The 21,695-nt window shown below is 51.8% G+C and overlaps 1 protein-coding gene across 3 annotated transcripts in view; it reads left to right on the plus strand.

The window, feature by feature from the left end:
* MFN2 (mitofusin 2) overlaps window positions 1-21,695 on the plus strand; it is a 28,006-nt gene that overhangs the window by 2,639 nt on the left and 3,672 nt on the right. For all 3 annotated transcript variants that reach the window (XM_007169958.3, XM_007169956.3, XM_007169955.3), the window contains 15 exons: window positions 3,363-3,541; window positions 7,630-7,765; window positions 10,826-10,988; window positions 11,676-11,800; window positions 12,518-12,626; window positions 12,739-12,846; window positions 14,261-14,414; window positions 14,582-14,649; window positions 14,791-14,912; window positions 16,642-16,768; window positions 17,189-17,293; window positions 17,570-17,672; window positions 18,474-18,694; window positions 19,275-19,430; window positions 20,871-21,067. In XM_007169958.3, coding sequence (XP_007170020.1) covers window positions 3,367-3,541; window positions 7,630-7,765; window positions 10,826-10,988; window positions 11,676-11,800; window positions 12,518-12,626; window positions 12,739-12,846; window positions 14,261-14,414; window positions 14,582-14,649; window positions 14,791-14,912; window positions 16,642-16,768; window positions 17,189-17,293; window positions 17,570-17,672; window positions 18,474-18,694; window positions 19,275-19,430; window positions 20,871-21,067 — 2,069 coding nt within the window. In that variant the 5' untranslated portion in view covers window positions 3,363-3,366. The remainder of the gene's footprint in view (window positions 1-3,362; window positions 3,542-7,629; window positions 7,766-10,825; window positions 10,989-11,675; window positions 11,801-12,517; window positions 12,627-12,738; window positions 12,847-14,260; window positions 14,415-14,581; window positions 14,650-14,790; window positions 14,913-16,641; window positions 16,769-17,188; window positions 17,294-17,569; window positions 17,673-18,473; window positions 18,695-19,274; window positions 19,431-20,870; window positions 21,068-21,695) is intronic.

Consider the following 21,695-nt stretch of genomic DNA (forward strand, 5'->3'; position numbering starts at 1 on the left):
GCATTATGCGGGACCTTAGTTCCCTGACCAGGGATTGAACCCATGCCCCCTGCGTTGGGAGCATGGAGTCTTAACCACTGGACCACCAGGAAAGTCCCTGGTGGGTTCAGTTTAGAGTTAGGTTTGGTTCTGGTCTTAGGTTAATATCTGTTAATATTGTGCCCCCAGCACTTGTTTGGGGTAGGAGTGGGGGACTACTAGGATGAATGAGGCTTTTCCCAAAGTCTGATCGTCAGGGTTTTAAAAACTGTGACGTAGGAGAAGGGTTTCTTCAGATAAATTTGTGAAATGCTGCGTTAAATACAGTTAAACAGGCCTTCCTTCCCAGAGTCTTTGCTGTGCTCGTGTACTCCAGTGGAGGGGGACTGTAGCGTATAGTGTTTTACCAATTGATTCTGCTATGGAATCATTTTTGTCCACTGCAGTTCTGTGGACCACGCGTTGGGAAATGCTGCCGTAAACTCTCTGAAACCATGACCTCAGGAGCACTTTGAGGCGGTCCCAACAGCTTGAAGCGTGCCACTTAGTGTATAGCTGACACCGGAGCTCAACTCTGGCCCAGCTGTGCTTGGGGGACTGGCTCTGCATGCCTGCTGTGAGCCCTGCGGTGAAGTAGGGGCTGTCAGGGCTTTCCAGAGGAGGAACAGGAACCAGCTGTTTCCCCCAGCTCTAGAAGCATAGGAAGCCAGCAGGTGGAACCCCAAGATAGCTGGGGCCCTATCTTGGCTTGTGTGTGTGTATTTGCAACTGTGGTCCGTTTGTGCACGTGTGTATGCCCAGCTTGCTCTTTGGAAGCATTACATTCTGGAGTCTGAAAGATTTGTTTAACTCTCTTGACTCACTGAACTCCAAATACTAAGAAACAGATGCTTAGCCAAAGGCTGCTTTTTAAGAAAAAAGTAAATTTATGTATTCCTGGATTGGAAGGGTAGGAAGGTAATCCCCTTTAGGGGCATTCACTATGTCAAACCATGTCTCTTACAGTTGTAGAGGAGGAAAGTAGAAATGGAAATAGGTCACTGCTCTGTATTAGAGACTGGCTTTCTAGAAGCTCACAGATTAGACAGGGAGAAAGTATGACCAAAAAAAAAAAGCCAAAAGTCTGGTAAGGTTGCATGGCCTCCACAGAGATGTCAAGGAAGGCTTCACGGAGGGGGTGACACTAGAGTTGGGTCTAGAAGGACAGGAGGAGTAGGCCAAACGGGAGAATAAGGAAAGACGATTCCAGGCTGAAAGCAACATGTGCAACACCAACATGGACTCTCAGCTCAGGCACGAACAGAGGCAGAGAAAGCAGTTTGGAGGGGTTGGCAGTTCGGGACGTGCAGCCGATCCCCATGGCAGCCGTCGGGCAGCTGTGGGCGTGCTGGTGGTGGAGTTGCCTCTGCCCTCCCCTGAAGGCTGGCTATTCCAGGGGGAAGTCTTGTGATCTTGCTAGTGGAGTTTATTACTCTTGTTGTTTTATAACATGTAAAACTACCTTTGAGTTCATGCCATGTCATCTTTAATCTTCTCACGGTCTATGTGATATCATGCTTGTACATGTGACGAATCCAAGCATCTGAGGTTTAAACAGCCGAGAAATAGTACAGTCACGATTTGAACCCAGCTCTGTCTGATTCCAGAATCTATCTATAATGCTAGCTACATCATGCCATCCCAGACCCAGTTCTCCTTTCGGTGACTTTCCTCTTCTGCTTACACATATCCCCTGTTTCTCTAAGAGTCTTTCCTGCTGGGCCACAGTAAGCCTGATTTCAATGTACTCTCCTTTTCTGCTTTGGAGGAGCCAGTGGTTATTTTCTTCCTAGTTCCCCTTCTCAGAGCTCTGCTGTCTTTCTTATTTCAGCCCTTAACACGTGGGCTCCATGCTTAGAAAATCTCCCAGCTGTGGCATATTCCTGGGGAGGAAGGACACACACTCACTTTCCTCTCTCATCTCCCCAGAAATCATGAACAGCGCAAAATAATTGGTAGGTTTGGGCAAAACCTGTGGGTCCCCATTTCCCTGTGGGTCTCTCTTTCTGCCCACCCTTTGGGATGGTTAGTTCCTAAGGGCCACTTTTCAGTTATTATGCATTTGTTCCAGATGTTCTTTCTGCTTCTCAGGAACTGGTTCAACACACTTTGGCAGTTTCTCCTGTATGTTCACTCGTGGGCAGCGCGCTGTCATTTCCCAGCTAGAGCGAGTGCCGGGTCTGGTGGAGAGCGGTGTGATTAGGGTGGCTGGGCGGGAGGGGCCGACAAGAAATTGCTGAGTGTTGAGGAGGGCACAACCGGGCACACACAGCTGTGCACACTCCCCTCATCCTCAGAAAGGCCTTTTCCCTGTGACGTCCCAGCGTCTGAGGGCTCTGCTGAAGAAATGGCACTGTGCGAGCTGGGAACTCTGAGGAACGATCCAGGGATGCCTAGCCACATCTGGGGACCGCCTTCTCTGGTCTGTCTCCCTCTTTTGACTTTGAGCAAAGATCTCTAGGGCTTTGGAGTTAAGCCTCACGGCCCCTCGCATGTTATTGCCATGTGAAGAAAAAGAGCCTGCAAAGATGTGTGTGTGGTTGAATAAGAGCAGGAGAGCTACCCACACAAAAACAGACCGTGATGATAAGCAAATGTTAATAGTGCCTGTCACAGAATGGTGGGGTTGTGGATTTTTTTTTCCTGTAGTTTCCACATTTTCTACAGTGTACACATTTATAATGAAAGAGAAAAGTAAACGTTTTTAAGTAGATTGTAGAAGTAGACCTCTCTCATCTGAAGATCACCCTTCCTTGCCGTCCACTCCTCCACCCCTCCCCGGCAACCAAAAATAAAAACAAAAAGCAAAAACCTGTTAGGAATTAGGGCCATCGGGACTGGGCAGCAGAGGAGCCAGGGCGGGGTGGTGGGAGTGCCTGACCTCGAGGGTCACTATGCTTTCACTGCTTTCAATATCCAGTGCTTTTTCTCAGGAGGGTGATGTATAGGAAATGAGTGAGATTTCTGTCGCTCTTTTTTGCATAAGGCTAGGAGGAGGGCTTCTCTGTGTGTTACCTTGTGGTTCCCCTCTGTCTCCCTCTGAGATGGGGAGGGCAGGCCTGTCCCTGTTCACCAGGCAGGGAACAGCCAGTGCTAGGCCTGAGCTCAGGGCCCTGGGTGCCCACACTCCAGTCTCCAGACATGGAGACTGGCCCAAGTGGTCCCTTCCTACTCTTGAGGTGCTGGTTCTGATCTTGCTGTCCCTGATCTAGTCCTGGAGGGCCCATGTTCCGGATGGACCCTCGAGCTGGTGCCCGTCCCCCTGCTGCACCCCGCTACACCCCAGCAGAACGTCCTGAGCTGGGTGTCCCTGGGTTCGCTCACGTGTCTTCTTTCTCTTGCAGCGCAATGTCCCTGCTCTTCTCTCGATGCAACTCCATCATCACAGTCAAGAAGGATAAGAGACACATGGCTGAAGTGAATGCTTCCCCGCTCAAGCACTTTGTCACCGCCAAGAAGAAGATCAATGGCATTTTTGAGCAGCTGGGGGCCTACATCCAGGAGAGCGCTGCCTTCCTTGAAGGTGAGACAGGCAACGCACTCAGCCAGGCCCACTCCTGTCAGCTTCAGTGTTTAGGTGGCAGGATTTGGGGATGGGGGGTACAGCCCTGCTCTTGAGGAGCTCATGACCAGATGGGTTGTCACCTTCAGCGGTGCTCTGCTCTCGGAATCATGTGGAATTGGACTCCGGGGAGATTGGGCCAGGAAAACAAGGGACCTATCATTGAAGAATTCTACGAACTCTGTTCCATTTAGTCACGAGGGGTAGGTGAATCGTATCCTCATCTAAGAGACAAACAGATTGAGGCTTTGAGAGTTGTTTGATACCTTGTAAGTGACACAGCGGCCTTTACCCAGGTGTCTCTGACTCCAAAGCCCAGGTGTTTTCCTTGGCCCGGTCTGGCTGCCATCAGTCCCGGCACTGTCCGGGTGTTGGTTGTTACTGACCAGGGTGTTCTCTCACTGATATTTTTAGACAACAGGACTATGAATAAGAAACTTGTGTCACCAGTACCTTTTCCTCTAGTTACTAATTTGAGCCCAACCTCTAATCCCTGCTCTGTCAGCAGAGAAGGACTGGTTCCCAGGGCCCCACTAGGTTTGAGCACCAACTCTAGCCACTGGCTTCTCAGACTCCCTCTCTAGAAGGCACACCTTGGCTCCAGGTCCTGGGATTGTCAGTGAAGACCCAGTAGTTGAATCTTATCTGTCCTTGGTTTCCTCATTTGTGAAAGAGGGGCTCAGGGGAGACCAGGGGTTTCCAAATTCTAGTCTGCAGAACCCTAAAAGTTCAGTGGGAATGCCTCTGGGACACACTGCTCTCCACTCTCTGCTTTCCACTGGAGCACCTTGGCTTCTGGTTGGGTTACATGTCAGGCTGCTACTTTAGGCTCCCTTTAAAGAAAGGAAATAGTTCCAGTACTATGGTGTAAATGTTTGCCCCTCCATGTTCACATGTTGGAATCCTGAGGCCCAAAGTGTTGGTGTTAGGATGTAGGGCCTTTGGGAGGGGATTATGTCATGAGGGTGGAGCCCTCATGAATGAGATTAGTGCTCTTACAAAAGAGACCCCACAAAGCTCTCTCGCCCCCTTCCGCCACGTGGGGATACAACAAGAAATCTGCCACCTGGAAGAGGGCCCTCACCTGACCAGGCTGGCACCCTGATCCGAGACTTCCGGCCGCCTGCACCGTGAGCAATGCATCTCTGTTGTGTCTAAGCCACCCAGTCGTGGTATTTTGTTTGAGCAGCCCGAATGGACTAAGAATGCACTCTTTATGCCCTGCCCTCAGCGTGGTGCTTGAAGCAAGAGAGGTGTTCCCGAAGTATCTGTTAAATTTAAAAATTTGAATTTCAAGGTTATCAGATTGGTGGTTGTAATTATTCCAGTTTATTATCTGTTTGTTTAGCAATAGTTCTGGTGTGCCTGGCCCTGTGCCTGCAGAGATGGGACAGACCAGGCCCCTGTCCCGCCGGAGCCCAGACTAACCCTCTGTGATGCTCTGACTCACTCAGATGGTTCTGTGGACGAACACCGGCTTAATTAACACTGAAGGTGTTTGTGTGACGGCATCCAGAGTGGGTGTTTTGGTTTCTCTTTTTGTGGAAATATGAAGCCTCTCGTATAAGGAGGGAAAGCGCTGGAGCGATCCTGAGATGTATTTGGGGTTGTCCTGGCTAGCGAAGGGGATGGCTACTGCCTTGGGACTGTGCTCTAGAGGGCAGGTAACAAGAGCTTGTTGGCCTACGGCCTGTTTCTTTCAAATGTAGCCACAGGCTTAAGAGCCAGCTTCCTCGGGGCGCATTCCAAAGGCCACACCCAGGTGCCCACGTAAGGGAAGAATGTTGATGGGTCTGGGTAGGGGGTGGCCAGTGGATGGGGGAGGTCTTGTTGGTTTGCTCACTTCCTTTCGTGGCAGCAGCTGCAGGGGAAGCTCGCTGGGCATCTCTGGAATGCACTTGTCGTGTTCTGGATGCTGTGGGAGTGCTCTCAGTGCTGGGGCCTATCAGCCCAGTGGTTCACAAGTGCCTTAGTCTGTTTGGGAGGCTGTAACAGAAATACCATAGACTGGGTGGCTTGTAAACAACAAAAATTTATTTCTCACAGTTCGGGGGGCTGGGAAGCCCAAGATCAAGGTACCAGCAGATTTGGTGTCTGGTGAGGGCCAGCTTCCTAGACTGCTGTCTTTTCTCTGTATCATCACATGTAACCACACGGCAGGAGTGGCTGGCTAGCTCTTTGGGTCTCTTTTGTAAGGGCACTAATCCCAGGCATGGGGTCTCCATCTCTATATACAGTTGACTCTCGAATAACATGAGTTTGAACTGCGTGGATCCACTTATATGTGGATTGTTTTCAATAGCAAATACACTAGTAGTACAGAATCCATGGGTGAATCTGTGGATGCAGAACCGTGGATACGGAGGGCTGACTAAATTACATGCTGAGTTTTGACTGTGTGGAGAGTCGGCGCCCTAACCCCCGTGTTGTTCAAGGGTCAGCTGTACCATCATACCGTCATCACATGGGGGCACATAAACATTTAGTCCATTGCAGCAAGAGTGTGCTGAGGGGCAAACACCCGTCTGCTGTCCAGCCAGCTCATGACCTTCCTCGTGTAAGTACTAGATGGGATGGGGTCAGGATCTTGCTCAGTTGCTCCCATCTGTCCTAGTATGTTATCCATCTGCCTGTCAAGGGCCCTGGGAAGAAGCAATGCAGTGATCCTAGTATCTTTTTGCTTAGCGAACATTGTGCACCTGCTGAGCGCTGGGTGCTGGGATCAGACAGCTTGGACCTCACGTGGTAGGTGGTGCAGACAGGTGAGCTAGGCGGTTACCCTGTGGTTAGATAAGGGCTAAGATAGGAGAAGTACAGGGTGCTGTGGGAGCATAAACAAGGGGACCTGACTCAGGGGTGGTCAGGGCAGGCTAAGTGGGAAAGAGCCAGAGCACCCCAAGGCGGAGCGTTAGTTCTTCAGAGTGGGGGAGGGGCGTGGGGAAGCACTGAGCAAAGCCCAGAGCAGTGGCGAGTGTGGGGATGTGGTGAGGCAGCATGCGAGGCAGCGGGTGCCCAAGACCTGGCTGGAGCAGTGAGCGGGGCCAGAACAGGCAGGGCCTCGTGAAGGTGCACAGGGACCCGGTCCCAATCCCGGCTCTGCCATCTGCTAACTCTGATGGGTATATGCCATGGATTAAATGAGACCGTATTTGAAAAGTGATCAGGGACTTCCCTGGTGGTGCAGTGGTTAAGAACCCGCCTGCCAATACAACTGACACGGGTTTGAGCCCTGATCCAGAAGATCCCGCATGCCACGGAGCAACTAAGCCCCTGAGCCACAACTACTGAGCCCATGCGCCACAACTACTGAAGCCCGTGTGCCACAACTACTGAAGCCAGCTTGCCTAGAGCTCATGCTCCGCAACAAGAGAAGCCACTGCAGTGAGAAGCCTGTGCACCACAACAGAGTAGCCCCCTCTCGCTGCAACTAGAGAAAGCCCGCACGCAGCAACAAAGACCCAACACAGCCAAAAATAAATAAAATAAAAATTAAAAAAAAAAAAAAAGAAAAGTGATCAGAACAGTGTCTGGCATATAGTGAGAACTTGGTAAGTATTTGTTAAGTAAAAAACATAAAACTTCATTAGGTACCGGCCCCCATTCTTAGCGATTTTGTGTTTTAATCCATTTAATCCTTTCACTAGTCACATGAAGTAGGTACTGTTGTTATCTGTGTTTTAAGGGTGAGGAAACTAAGACCAGGAAGGTTCATTTGCCTGGGGTCACAAAGAGCCAGGAAGAGGTAAGAGCCAGCGCTTCTTGCACTGGAACCCAGGCAGTCTTGCTCCCAAGCTGTGTTCTTTTTTTTTTGGCTGCGTGGCCTGCGGGATCTTAGTCCTCCCACCAAGGATCGAACCCACACCCCCTGCAGTGGAAGCTTGGAGTCTTAACCGCTGGACCGCCAGGGAAGTCCCCCAAGCCGTGTTCTTAACTGCACTGCGGCCCACAGTAGGGAGTAGCAGGGAGCCGTGGTGGTGGACTCTGCCTTCCAGACTTGTGACTGTGGAACTCTGACCGTGGGGTGAGCCATTTTCAATCTCCACCTCCAGACACCTACAGGAATGCGGAACTGGACCCTGTTACGACAGAAGAACAGGTTCTGGACGTCAGAGGTTACCTGTCCAAAGTGAGGGGCATCAGCGAGGTGCTCGCCCGGCGGCACATGAAAGTGGCTTTTTTTGGCCGGTGAGTCTCAAAGCCCTCATACCTTCTTTCTTCCCAGCTGGGGGCAGGCAGGGAGGCAGGCACTTTGTGTGGGATCGCAGCCTGAGGGCCCCAAGGCAGAGAAGCAGCTGGCATGCTTCAGAGTGCAGTGCTCTCCTGCTTATTTCTTTATTTTTAACTGTGGTTAAATACACATAACGTAAAATTTACCATCGTAACCATTCTTAAGTGTACGGTTCAGTTTTGTTAAATACATTCACATTGTTGTACAACCATCACCACCATCCATCTCCAGAACTTCTTCCCCTTGGAAAATTGAAACTCTGCCCATTAAGTAACAACTCCCATTCCCCTCTCCCCACCCGCCTGGCAACCACCATTCTCCTTCCTGTCTCTATGAGTCTGACTACTCGAGGTGCCTCAGGTAACTGGGATCACACAGTATTTGTCTTTTTGTGACTGGCTTCTTTCACTCAGCATAATGTCCTCTAGAATCATCCACGTTGCAGCATTTGTCAGAATACCTTCCTTTTTAAGGCTGAGCAATATTCCATTGTATGTGTATACCATATCGTGTTTATCCATTCATCCATGATGGACACTTGTTGCGTCCACTTTTTGGCTATTGTGAATAATGCTGCTGTGAACGTGGGTGTACAAACATCTGTTTGAGACCCTGCTTTCAATTCTTTTGGGAATATACCCAGAGGTGGAATTGCTGGACCATATGATCATTCTGTTTAAAAAAAATTTTTTTTTTGGCCGCGCTGCACGGCATGCGGGATCTTAGTTCCCCGACCAGGGATTGAACCCGTGCCAACCTGTGCCCCCTGCAGTGGAAGCTCAGGGTCCTAACCACTGGACTGCCAGGGAAGTCCCCTGTTTTTAATGTTTTGAGGAACTGCCCACCATATTGTTTTCCCTAGTGATTGCACCATTTTAATTCCTACCAGCAGTGCACAAGGGTCCCAGTTTTTCCATATCCTCCCAATACTTGTTTTCTGTTTTTTTGATAGTAGCCGTCCTAATGGGTGTGAGGTAGTATCTCTTGTAGTTTCGATTCACATTTCCCTAGTGATTAGTGATGTTGAGCATCTTTTCATGTGTTAGTTGGCCATTTGTATATCTTACTTGGAGAAATGTCTATTCAAGTCCTGCCCACTTTTAAATTGGGTTGTTTGGGGTTTTTTTTTATGTCGTTTTGGTGTGGTTTTTTTGTTTTTTGTTTTTGAGTTGTAAGAGTTCTGGATTTAATTCCTTAACAGACATATGATTTGGAAATATTTTCTCTTATTCTGTAGATCGCCTTTTCACTCTGTTAACTGTGTCCTGTGATGCACAGAAATATTTTATTTTGATATAGTCCAATTTATGTATACTTTTTTGCCTATACTTTTGATGTCATATCTAAGAAATTGCCAAACCCAGTGTCATGAGGCTTTTCCCCTATGTTTTCTTCTAAATGCTTTATATTTTTAGCCCTCAGATATCCTTCTTGTTGCACTTTGAGGTCTGGTAGGCACCTCTGGAATGTTTGCTACAGTACCAAGGACTTCTCCAGTTCTCGGTGGGCTCTGACTGGGTGGCCTACACAGTGAACTCAGTTCTGACACGCTGCCTGGAGGTGGCGGCAGACCCCCCAAGTTAAGAGCCCGGTCCCTCAAGACGCCCCCGCTTCAGGTGCCATTCGGAAACCTGGGCGTCTGACCCACTGGCTGTAGATCAGAGGTTCCCACGACCTCCTCCTCTTAATTTGCTAGAGCGGCTCACAGAGCTCAGGGAAACATTTACTTACATTTACTGGTTAGTATATAAATAATGGGATACTGTAAGGGATACAGGTGAAGAGGTACACAGGGTGAGGTCTGGGAGGGTCCTGAGCACAGGAGCTTCTGTCCCTGTGGAACTGAGGTGCACTGCCTTCCACCCTGAAGCTCATCAGTTCTCATTGTTCAAGAGATTTTATGGAGCTTAATCCACAGCGCCCTCCTTCCTTTTCCTGGAGGTCAGTGGGTGGGGCTGAAAGTCCCAACCCTCTTATCACTTGGTCTTTCTGGTGACCAGCCCATCCTGAGGCTGCCTGGGGGCCCCACCTCAGTCACCTCACTAGCATAAACAGGTGTGCTCAACAGGGGCTCCTTATGAGTAACTAAAGGCACTCCTACCACTCAGGAAATTCCAAGGGTTTTAGGAGCTCTGTGCCAGGAACTAGGGACAAAGACCAAACATATTTCTTGTTATACCACAGCACCTTTAAAAAAAGTAAAGCCCAATACAGGAAAAAAAAAGACACCCAGACGGGTGGATGCTGTGCGCACAGTGGCCGCCTGAGGAACTGGCACTCTGCCACCCCTGCCCCTGATCACCTCAGGGGCGGCCCTCAGACCTCCGGGCTGTCATTTTGCGTCCTCCCCTCAGAGCTGTGGCCCTGGCTTTGGTGAGCTGGAGAGATGAGTCTGCAGAGTAGAGCTGTTTTCAAGAACCAGAATGTCAGAAAGGGGCGTGACGGGCAGGAATGCTACAGTAATCTGCCCTGTAGCCATCTGCCCTGTAGCCGGCCCTTATCAGCTGGGACTGACAGGCGGGGCTTCATGTTTGGGAGGAGCGTGATGGGAGAAGAGCAGCAAAATTGGCCTTTTCTAGAAAACCAGGGACTTTGGGGGCATTCAGCTGAGGTCACTCAGACTGAGGAAGCCACCCTGGGGGTGAGTGAGTGGTTCCAAGTAGAAGAGGAGGGGTGGGTTATCCCTCGGAGTCAGACAGGTGGTCTCCAGAGTGATGCTGAGAGCCTCAAGCTCGGTGGTGGGCTCCCTTGAGGGCAGAGAGCGTCTGCGTGCCGGCGCCACACCGAGGGGCCCCTTGTAGCCTGGTTTGCCGTGATGAACCAGGAGCACATCACAGACACGGGTCACGGGTGTTTGTCCAGCATTTTCGTAAACACAGAGAGCCCTCTCTGCCTGTCTGGGCACACGCCGCATCACTGTGGAGGACAAGACTTTGATCTTGCAGGCTGTAACTTCTTAGTGACAGCCTGAGGCGCAGATAGCGGTAGCTTCACTGACAGCCAGGATTTCCTCGTAGGACGAGCAACGGGAAGAGCACTGTGATCAATGCCATGCTCTGGGACAAAGTGCTGCCCTCCGGGATCGGCCACACCACCAACTGCTTCCTGCGGGTGGAGGGCACAGATGGCCACGAGGCCTTCCTCCTCACGGAGGGCTCAGAGGAGAAGAGGAATGTCAAGGTGAGGGGGCAGCGCCGGCCCGGCTTTCAGCCCTTCCTGGGCATGCTGGTGGGTTAAATCCGGGCTTAGACCAGCCAGTGCATCCACTGTGCCAGGACCACTGGAAGCTCTAAGGAGAAGGCAGTGCCCTCCACTGCGGTGGAGTCTGGGGGGCCCTGTCCTAGCCTGGCTGCTTGGGAGTTGCGAGAGCTTCAGGGAGGGTCTGAAACCCGGAGCGCCTGAAGTCTGGATTCACAGTCCTTGTGAATTGCTGGGCAGGCCTTTTCTCTTTGTGATGAAGAGCATATGTGCCTTGTTCTTTGGCATGTTGCCAGAGAGCGATCCCTGCATTTGCTCTGTGATTCTGACACGTCAGCTCGGGGCTTGCGTGTGTTCATCTTTCTGAGAGCCAGCTGCATTCTTGGTTGGGGCCAGATGCTCATTTTGGTTCATAAAGAATTAATTAATGCAGAAAACCCTCTGCCTTAGGACAACATCCAAGAAAGAAACTCAAAAGAGGAGTGAAGAATAGTTGGTTCTTATTGACAGCTCCCAGCTCTTGACTTTTTTATGTGTGAAATGAAAGAAAAAGGGGTAGCAGATCAGGCAGCAGTCTCAGGCCATCGTGCTATGGCCACATGGCACTGGAAATCTCAGGCTGGAGGCTCTTCCTCGGCCCTGATCTTTCTTTCCCTTCTCCCCCATCAGACTGTGAACCAGCTGGCCCACGCCCTTCACCAGGACGAGCAGCTGCATGCCGGCAGCCTGGTGAGTGTGATGTGGCCCAACTCCAAGTGTCCGCTTCTCAAGGATGACCTTGTGCTAATGGACAGGTAAGAGGGAAGAGCCTCCCCAGGAGGTCCAAGCTGGGAGGGCACCAGCTTTCCATTTCTGGATCATCCAGGCCAGGATCCCCTAGGTCCTGTTGTTGCTCTGCTTAAGTATATTGCTTTTCAGACTGGCTCAACCAAATCTTCCTGCCTCTTGGATTTCCTCCAGGGTCTGGTTACTGTATCCCTGGGCAGGTGTCAGGGCCCTGAAGATGTCCCAGTGATGGTCTGTAAAGAGGGATAGGGAGGTGCTCAAAAGTTGGGAAGGTTCTCAGCCTCAACCCAACATTAGTGTGTTTATTGGGGGCAGGGGGTGGAGCTTGTGGTGGTGAGGTCCATGTTGTATTTTATTTTTCTCAAAGGGACACTTTGCTCCTGCTTTTGGACAGGCTGTAACTATACCAAGAAATGCAGTGCTAGGGTGCTTGCCAGACTCACATAAATACAGAACTTCACCTTAATTGTATACCCCCAAAGTAAAATTCAGATCATTAGGTTTTTATAAAGGTGATAGGTGCATATGGCAAAAACCACATTTTCAGACAGTCTGGAAGGATACGAGATGAAAAGTAAAAATCCCTCCAATAAGGGCCAGGCCCAATTTCTCTCCCTTCTGTAGCTTTCTCCTCCTTTGCCTGGCTGCCTCAGGTCTGTTCAGAGCAGGAAGAATGGGGCCCATGGTCTGTGTGTCTGGTGACAGTTTATCCTTGTCACCTCTAGCCCTGGCATCGATGTCACCACAGAGCTGGATAGCTGGATTGACAAGTTTTGCCTGGACGCTGATGTGTTCGTGCTGGTGGCCAACTCAGAGTCCACCCTGATGCAGACGGTAACCCCTCTTCCGCCTTTTCCCCCACTCCGAGGACCCAGCTGGGGGGGCGGGCTGGCAGGGCCTCGGCTGGCACAGCTCCTCCCCCAGTGAGGTCTTCCCCCCCTTCCAGGAAAAGCAGTTCTTCCACAAGGTGAGCGAGCGCTTGTCCCGCCCTAACATCTTCATCCTGAACAACCGCTGGGACGCGTCTGCCTCGGAGCCTGAGTACATGGAGGAGGTGGGTGCCTCTTTACCCAGCAGTTTGGGGAATGCCACCCCATGTGTCTACCCAGTCCCTCTTTATGCTCTCCCAGGCCACATCCCTGAATGAATTTCAGCACCAGAGAAGTCCCGGCTGTTCCTTGGGGTCGCTGATGGCTTTAAAAATACCCCTTCGTGGGAGTTCCCTGGCGGTCCAGTGGTTAGGACTTAGTGCTTTCACTGCTGAGGTCCCAGGTTCAATCCCTGGTCAGGGAACTAAGATCCCACAAGCCGTGCAGTGTGGCAAAAACAAAACCAAACAAAAACAAAACGAAGAAACAAAAACAACTCTTTGGGACTTTCCTGGAGATCCAGTGGTTAAGAATCCGTGCTTCCACTGCAGGGAGCACGGGTTCAATCCCTGGTCCGGGAACTAAGATCCTGCCTGCTGCGTGGTGCGGCAAAAAAAAACAACAGCAGCAACAAAACGCAAACCCTTCACTTCTCCCATTTGCTTTCCCGGACCCCTCTACTCTTCAAAAGACTTTCTTCCCGGTCTGAGAAACGTCCCTACCACGTTAGCTGCTGCACCCTTGCTTGCTCTCTTTAGTTCATAAAGAATTAATCATTATAGAACAGGCTTAGCTTTAGAAAGACATCCAGGAAAGAAGCTTAAAAGAGGAGTGAAGAATAATTGGTTCTTACTGACAGCTCAGAATGCTTTACTTTTTATGCGTGAAATGAAGGAAAAAGGAGTAACAGACAGGTGATATGGGGTGATGATAAAGCACGTAGTCAGCAGGCTGACGCTGGGCAGTGTGACTGGTGAATTCCCTAACCCCTCCAGTAAATCCTCACCTGTGAGTTGGATATAATAGATAGAGTTGTTGAGAGGATGAAATCTGTTAACTTTGAGAAAAGGCCTGGCACGTGGCAGGTGTCCGCAAGAGGCTGTCATCACTTTTAAGTTCCAGCAGTAGAACTCTAGGGCTTCAGAGCTAGGAGGGATTTTGGGGTGCGGCCACTCATGTAATAAACGAGGCCCAGGGAAGACTCAGCTTGTCAGTACAGAGTCCAGGTGTAGGTTTCTTGACCAATCCCCCCCCCACCCAGGTTCCTTTCCTTCTGGGGCGCCAAAGTGAGACACTCTGTAGGCTCTAACAAGGCAATTTGGGGCACGTGTAAGCATTTCAGCTTGTTGATGCACCAGCTGTCTTTGACAGGCTGTACCCCAGGGAACCCCTGTGACCTGGGTTCTGGGGAGCCTGGTGGCTGGAGGACAGATGGTGGGAGATGGTCGCTGCATGTGTGTTTGTACCTTTTGAACCCTGAGCTGTGTGAACAGATTATCTGTGTTTTAGAAAAGAAACAGTTGGGGGCTGCGGGCTCCATCAGGAGGGGCCCACCCGCACCCTGCCTGCTCACGTAACGCCCATCTGCTTGGGCTCCAGGTACGGCGGCAGCACATGGAGCGCTGTACCAGCTTCCTGGTGGACGAGCTGGCCGTGGTGGATCGAGGCCAGGCTGGAGACCGCATCTTCTTTGTGTCTGCCAAGGAGGTGCTCAACGCCAGGATCCAGAAGGCCCAGGGCATGCCCGAAGGAGGTGACGATGGAACCAGCTTCTTGCTTTTCCCTAACATTTGAGTCGTTGGGTCTCATACTAAGTCAGCCAGTAGAAACAGTTCTGAGAACGAGGTGGTGAGAAGAGCCCTGGGTGAGAAGCTCTCGACTGCGAGTTATTTCTGGACTAATGTGGTGCAATTCTCCTAGGGGGCGCTCTTGCAGAAGGCTTTCAAGTGAGGATGCTTGAGTTTCAGAATTTTGAGAGGAGATTTGAGGTGAGCACAAGCCTTTGATCCTGGTGTCTGGCGATTCTGTGCCTCCCCGGCCCTTTCCAGACGTGTCCCTGGCAGTGGATGCCGGAGCCTGGCCCTTCGCCGGTGGCCTCTGCCTCCCTTTGTGCCTCTTGTCTGTTCCAGGAGTGCATCTCCCAGTCGGCTGTGAAGACCAAGTTTGAGCAGCACACGGTCCGGGCCAAGCAGATCGCGGAGGCTGTTCGCCTCATCATGGACTCTCTGCACATCGCTGCGCAGGAGCAGCGGTAAGAGCCCCGGAGGTGACAGGAGGGAGCGTGGCAGTGACCGCCTCACCCCTGCCTGGACCCGGCCCAGGGCCAGAGCCTGGCCGCCAGATTGGAGCCTCAGGGTTCCCTCCAGGCCCCGTTCGAGCCACGAGGAGCAGCCTGGTGAGGAGGCCGTGGGGCGTCTGTCCGTCCCACCTGGCCTGTGCAGTGAGGTTCCCCACAAGCCCGCGTTGGCGGCCTTGGCCCAGCGCTGCGCCGAGCGCTGCAGCCGTTCTCAGAGCCTGAAGCAGGACATACTTCTTTTTTTTTTTTATTGTTTAAATTTTTATTTATTTATTTATTTATTTATGGCTGTGTTGGGTCTTCGTTTCTGTGCGAGGGCTTTCTCTAGTTGCGGCAAGTGGGGCCACTCTTCATCGCGGTGCGCGGGCCTCTCACTATCGCGGCCTCTCTTGTTGCGGAGCACAGGCTCCAGACGCGCAGGCTCAGTAGTTGTGGCTCACGGGCCTAGTTGCTCCACGGCATGTGGGATCTTCCCAGACCAGGGCTCGAACCCGTGTCCCCTGCATTGGCAGGCAGATTCTCAACCACTGCGCCACCAGGGAAGCCCCAGGACATACTTCTTAAAAATACCCTTTTTTTGGAGAAATTAAAATATAGGAAAGACATACAGAGAATAACATACCGTGCTTCCATTGCACAGAATTGACAATATTTGCTTTATTTTTAAGTTAAAATAAAAGACATACAGCAGAAACTAACACATCGTAAAGCAATTATACTCCAATAAAGATGTTAAAAAAAACCCACAACAACAACACAGAAAAAAATGTTGAATACCCTTTGATTCTTCAGCCCCTGTCCCAGTGTCCCTCTGCCCACTCCTCAGAGGCAACTGCAATCATGAATTTGGTGTGTAGTCCTGTCATTCATTAAGCAGTACTTTTTATGTAAGTTCTGAAGAATACATAATGTTGCTCTGCAAGTGCTTTAAATGTACAGATACAGGATCATGCTGCACCTGGCTTCTCTTTCCACTCAGCATCGTTTTTACCCTTTGTCCTTGTTGGTACCTGTAGATGGAGTTTAGGACTATTAGCTGCTATTGAGTAGTCCACTGTGAATGTACCTCCTTTTCCTGTAGATTGATTTTTAGATTTCATTATTTTGCTATTGCAAACCCTGCTGCAGTGGATGCCAGTCTGTGTGTCCACTTGTGCACATCTGCAAGAGTCTTTCTAGCATTAATTCCTGGAGGTGGAACGTTTCCTCTTAGGGTATATGCATTTCAGTTTTACCCAGTTTTACTTGTGGCTTTCTGAAACATCTGAACCCATCCGAGGTCCCACCAGCAGTGTATGCTGGAACTCCCATTTCCCTGACCCCATCAGTAATTCAGACTTGGGGAATTTGGCCAGGCTTCTGGGTAGCGTAGTACCTCTTTTTTCTTTTTCTTGATTATACTAGTGATTTTTTTCTATATTAATTGGCAGAACTTGTTCTAAAGCCCCTGAAAGCGCCCTCCCCTGTCTGTCACCACCACGTCTTCCAAATTTGGAAAACTTGAGTGAGTTGTCGGCGCCGTCTCTCCCTCATACCTGGGAAGGGGAAGAGCAGGCCTCCGGGGACGTGCGTTGGACCGCCAGGATCGCCGCTGGGGCCCACACAGGCTTCCCCGCGTCCCCTCTTGCTTCTCTGCTTAGTCACGTGGGGACCTGCGTCGCGTAACCAGAGCTCTTTCTTTCAGGGTTTACTGCCTGGAAATGCGAGAAGAGCGGCAGGAGCGGCTGAAATTTATTGACAAGCAGCTGGAGCTCTTGGCGCAAGACTACAAACTGCGAATTAAGCAGATTACGGAGGAAGTTGAGAGGCAGGTGAGAAGTGGGAGAGGAAGCACACTGGGGAGATTTGGACTCCGAGTAGAGGCTGGGGAGCTAGAAAAGTGAAAACGCAGACATCCTATTCCTTGGGGGCTCCTCAGCCTTCCAGGAGGAAGTCGTGGCCCTGATTCAAGAACGTGGCGCCTTCCTGGGTTTGCTCTTCTATCGTGTGACCCTGGGCAAGTCCCCCCTTCTCTGGGCCTCCTCCTCCATATCTTACAGGGGTGTTTGGTCAGCCAGTCTCTCATATCCCCTCTACCTCAAAAACTTTAATTCCGTAGATCAGCTGAGGACACTGCATGGGTGAGGGGAAAGATATCCAGTGTGTTAGAGTCTGTTAGACTCTCTCCTGGTGCTGCAGAATTGAACCACATTCCTCCTTGACACTTAACCAGCACGCTGCTTCTGCTGTAGGTGTCCACCGCGATGGCTGAGGAGATCCGGCGCCTCTCTGTGCTGGTGGACGAGTACCAGATGGACTTCCACCCTTCCCCAGTGGTCCTCAAGGTTTATAAGAATGTGAGTCATTAAGTGGCAGGTGCTCTGGGCAGGGGCTCCCCTTATTTCCTGTTGGCTACTGGAAGGAATCACCAAGCAGACAGCGATTCAGCCCCTGCTGCTCTGAGTCAGGGCCCCTCAGCCAGGGACACGAGCCCCAGGCTCCCATGCGGCCTGCCTGCCGCCGTTGCCTTGTGGGCCTGGGCTGACCAGCCTCGGATTTCCCTGTCCCTGGGCTCCCCAGAGGGAACCGCTGGCAGAGGGCGCCACTTCCCTTTGCCTCTCTTCTGGCTGCAGGAACTGCACCGCCATATAGAGGAAGGACTGGGCCGAAATATGTCGGACCGCTGCTCCACGGCCATCACCAGCTCCCTGCAGACCATGCAGCAGGAGATGATAGGTCAGTGCTGCGGGGGCCTCGCGACCTGGTCCCTGGGCTGCCCAAAGATCAGTTTCAGGCCAGTCTACAGAAGTAAAGGCCTTTCCTTGTCTGTCACCTTTTATGATGAGTCAGCTCCATACCTTGGGGTTCTGGGCATGTGTCATGAGTTCATTCTACACATAGACTTGGGGGGTCAGTGGGGGGGGTCCTTTTTTAAAAAAAAAAATTATTTATGTATTTATTTATTTTTGGCTGTGTTGGGTCTTTGTTGCTGCGCACGGGCTTTCTGTAGTTGTGGCAAGCTGGGGCTACTCCTCGCTGTGGTACGTGTGCTCCTCATTGCCGTGGCTTCTCCCGCTGTGGAGCATGGGCTCTAGGCGCACAGGCTTCAGTAGTTGTGGCACGTGGGCTCAGTAGTTGTGGCTCACGGGCTCTAGAGTGCAGGCTCAGCAGCTGTGGCTCAGGGGCTTACTTGCTCCGCGGCACGTGGGATCTTCCCGGAGCAGGGCTCGAACCCGTGCCCCCTGCATTGGCAGGTGTAGTCTTAACCACTGCGCCACCAGGGAGGTCCCCGTGGGGGTGTCTTGTGTTACCACATGGGACTAGCAGAGGCTGAGAGTTCAGCCTCCTCCTTAAATCCGCACGTTAGCCGGTGTGGAGCCTTGGTCTGCATCCCCCCACCCACTGGCCCGCTCTTCCGGGCCTGATTTCCGGGCCTCACCGTCAGCATCCTGGGCCGCAGCGAGTGTTCTGAGGCTCGGCCCTGGCGTGGCACGGGGCTGAGCTGCTGTGCTTTCTCTGCATTTCTGTTCCTGACAGACGGCTTGAAACCCCTCCTTCCTGTGTCTATGCGGAGTCAGATAGACTTGCTGGTCCCTCGGCAGTGCTTCTCCCTCAGCTACGACCTGAACTGTGACAAGCTGTGTGCCGATTTTCAGGAGGACATCGAGTTCCATTTTTCTCTCGGGTGGACCATGCTGGTGAATAGGTTCCTGGGCCCCAAGAACAGCCGCCGGGCCTTGATGGGCTACAACGACCAGGCAAGCGAAGTCCCGCACCCTCGGGCATCAAGGGAGGTCAGTCTGCACCCCAGGCACACAAACTGTTCTGAAAGGGGTGCCCTGAGGTCACAGCCGTGGCATGTGGGCCACCACCACGGTCAGGTTTTTGCCACAAATCAACCTAGCTTTATCCTAAGCACTAATATTTGTGAAATTACAAACTCAAGCCACATTTTTTTTTTCTATTACACGTTAAAGTGAGCATGTAACTATTAAATATAGATGACCTATCTGTCCACATACCACCATTTTCATGTTTAGATGTTGAACCCCCCATCTCTGTACCACTGGAGTTACTGCCCGGGCTGCTCTCGGGCCACGTCCCACACCTGGGGACCTGTGCTGAAGCGTTCCAGGGCGGCCCCTGCGCCCGTTCTGTGGTACCCCACGGTGCTCACCTTTGGGCCGGCAGGTCTGTTAGGAGCTTAAATTCTCTGCTACATGTGAAGCTCATTTTCCCTTTTGGAAATTGAAGAACCACTCCCCGTGCCCCTGTTCTGGACCCTAGAATGAGAGACTGGCCGGTATCTTCTCAGCCCCTCCTCGTTTCTCTCTGCAGGTGCAGCGGCCCATGCCCCTGACCCCAGCCAACCCCAGCATGCCCCCACTGCCCCAGGGCTCCCTCACCCAGGAGGAGCTCATGGTTTCCATGGTCACCGGCCTGGCCTCCCTGACCTCCAGGACCTCCATGGGCATTCTCGTTGTTGGAGGAGTGGTCAGTGACAAGCCCTGCTCGGGAAGGGGCGGGCAGGGGGGTGGGGACCGAGAGGCACAGTCTGGTGGGTGTCCCCGCATCGGCCCTGCGCTTCACATCCGTGACGACTTTTTGCTGTGATCTCAGGAGCCGTGCAGCCTTAGCCCTTTAACATACATTCATTGACTTATTTAAGTCTCAATTAACTAACGTGACATTTAGGTTCCCGTTTTACAGAAGAACATCTGCAGTTGGCTTGCCAAGGACACACAGCTAGGATTTGAGCTCTGACCCCATCTGACTCCAGGACCATATTCTTTCCCCTGTAGGGCCAGTAGGGTAGGGAAGTGACCTGAGAAATTGACGAACCTGGCTGGGTTCTAGAGAGGTGGGTATGACCAGGAGTTTCTCACTGGTAGGTGAGGAAACCGAGAGCAAAACTTGCAAGGGCTTGAGACAGAAAGAGGCCAGGCTGGGCCTTGAACCCTTGTCTCTCCAGCTGCAGTCTTATTGCCCTTTCTTTCTGCCCCAAGGCCTGAGATCACAGGCTGCCTTCTTGATTACTGGGGTACTCCCCATGTCTTGTGTGACCCAAGACACACTGCAGCTAGAGTTATTTATGCCTTGAATTTTCTTGATGATGTGGGCAAGTTCTCTTTGTCATGGTCGTTTGAGTTGTGGAGTGGTGGCAGAACGCAACTGTAACAAAACTGCCAGGAATTGCATTCTCAGCTTGTAAGACTAGGGCGGGCTGGAGCTGAGGCCCGCTCCCTCCTGGCCTGTAGACGGTACATGCTCTGGTTTTTTTTTTCACAGATGGTGACCTGGCAGAGGGTCATGATCTGAGAAGCTGACACTTGACGGTTATGTAACCCTTTTTACAGTCAGTGTCTCATTTTACCCAAACAACCCTGAGAATTGGGTGGAGGCCATTATCCTATTTTGGGAGGAAACAGGTGTAAACAAATTTGCCCAAGGTCACACAGCCAAGGAAGAGCTGCACACTAGAGCCTCGATTTCTGGTTCCAAGTCCGGTGCTCTTTGACTGTAACTACACTGCCTCCAACCAAAGTGTTACAAACAGACCAAAAGAAGCCACCTACTGAGGACCGACGTGCAGAATTCTGCTTGTCCGTGTCACCAGAATGGAGTGTCCCTTCAGAGTACTCTAACGTTTACCTTTAAGATTCCTGTGTGCCTGGATCTGTGCTTCTGGTGCTCACAACCACAGAGGTGGCCTTTGCACAAGTCATGCTGTGTGGCCCACACTAAGTTTCCCTCGTCTCCAAACTAGACATGGTCCCTGCCCTTCTGGCCTCAGTGAGACCAAGGAAGACATTGAAAGGAGTGTTCTGAGTAGAAGCACAAAGGCTCTTTGAGGCTCTTGGGAAAGTCCTGGCTGAGAGGATGGGCAGTGGGATGGCAGAGGGATTGTGCCAGCTGACCACTGTGCCTCTGCAGGTGTGGAAGGCTGTGGGCTGGCGACTCATCGCCCTCTCCCTTGGCCTCTATGGCCTCTTGTACGTCTACGAGCGTCTGACCTGGACCGCCAAGGCCAAGGAGAGGGCCTTCAAGCGCCAGTTTGTAGAGTACGCCAGCGAGAAGCTGCAGCTCATCATCAGCTATACCGGCTCCAACTGCAGCCACCAAGTCCAGCAGTGAGTGGCCCCGTCAGCCCCGAGGGGCCAGTGCCGGCTCCCGTGGTTCAGGACTGCCCTCTAGGTTTCCTCCTAACCTGGCCTGGAAACCACTGGGCCCTGAGCGCTGTCTGACTCTGGCCTTCAGCTGTGCAGTGCCAGCGTGGAGGCTAGGGATGGGGGAGGAGTCTCCAGGGACACCTTACGTCCTGGGCTGGGACCAGGTAGGCCTCTGGTCTCCCAAGAAAGGAAGACATGGGAAGACGAGGGCTGTTACCTGTAGCCATCTTTTAAAGGTTACCTCGAAGGGCTTGGGTTGTGGGGTAGCTTTGACGTTCTGGGCCACAGGCCATGCTTCATGGTGTATCTTAGGGCAGGTGGGAATGGACGGCTTGATCTGGGTGGTGGTCAGGAAGGCGCTGGCTGCCTGCCTTTTATTGCTATGTGGCAGGCCCTCTGCTAGGCATTTTGCACCTAACTCTTCATTTTCTCCCTGAGCCCTTTGAGGTAGACGTTTTTACTGGCACCTTGTTTTTCAAAATGAGGAAATTGAGATTTGAAGAGGAGTCATGTGTCTCCTGCACTCGACTGAGTGCAGGAAATTGAAGAGCCACTCCCTGTGCCCCTGTAGCAGCAGAGCCGGGATCTG

The sequence above is a fragment of the Balaenoptera acutorostrata genome, chromosome 1, assembly GCF_949987535.1.
Source record: "Balaenoptera acutorostrata chromosome 1, mBalAcu1.1, whole genome shotgun sequence".
Taxonomy (NCBI): Eukaryota; Metazoa; Chordata; class Mammalia; order Artiodactyla; family Balaenopteridae; genus Balaenoptera; species Balaenoptera acutorostrata.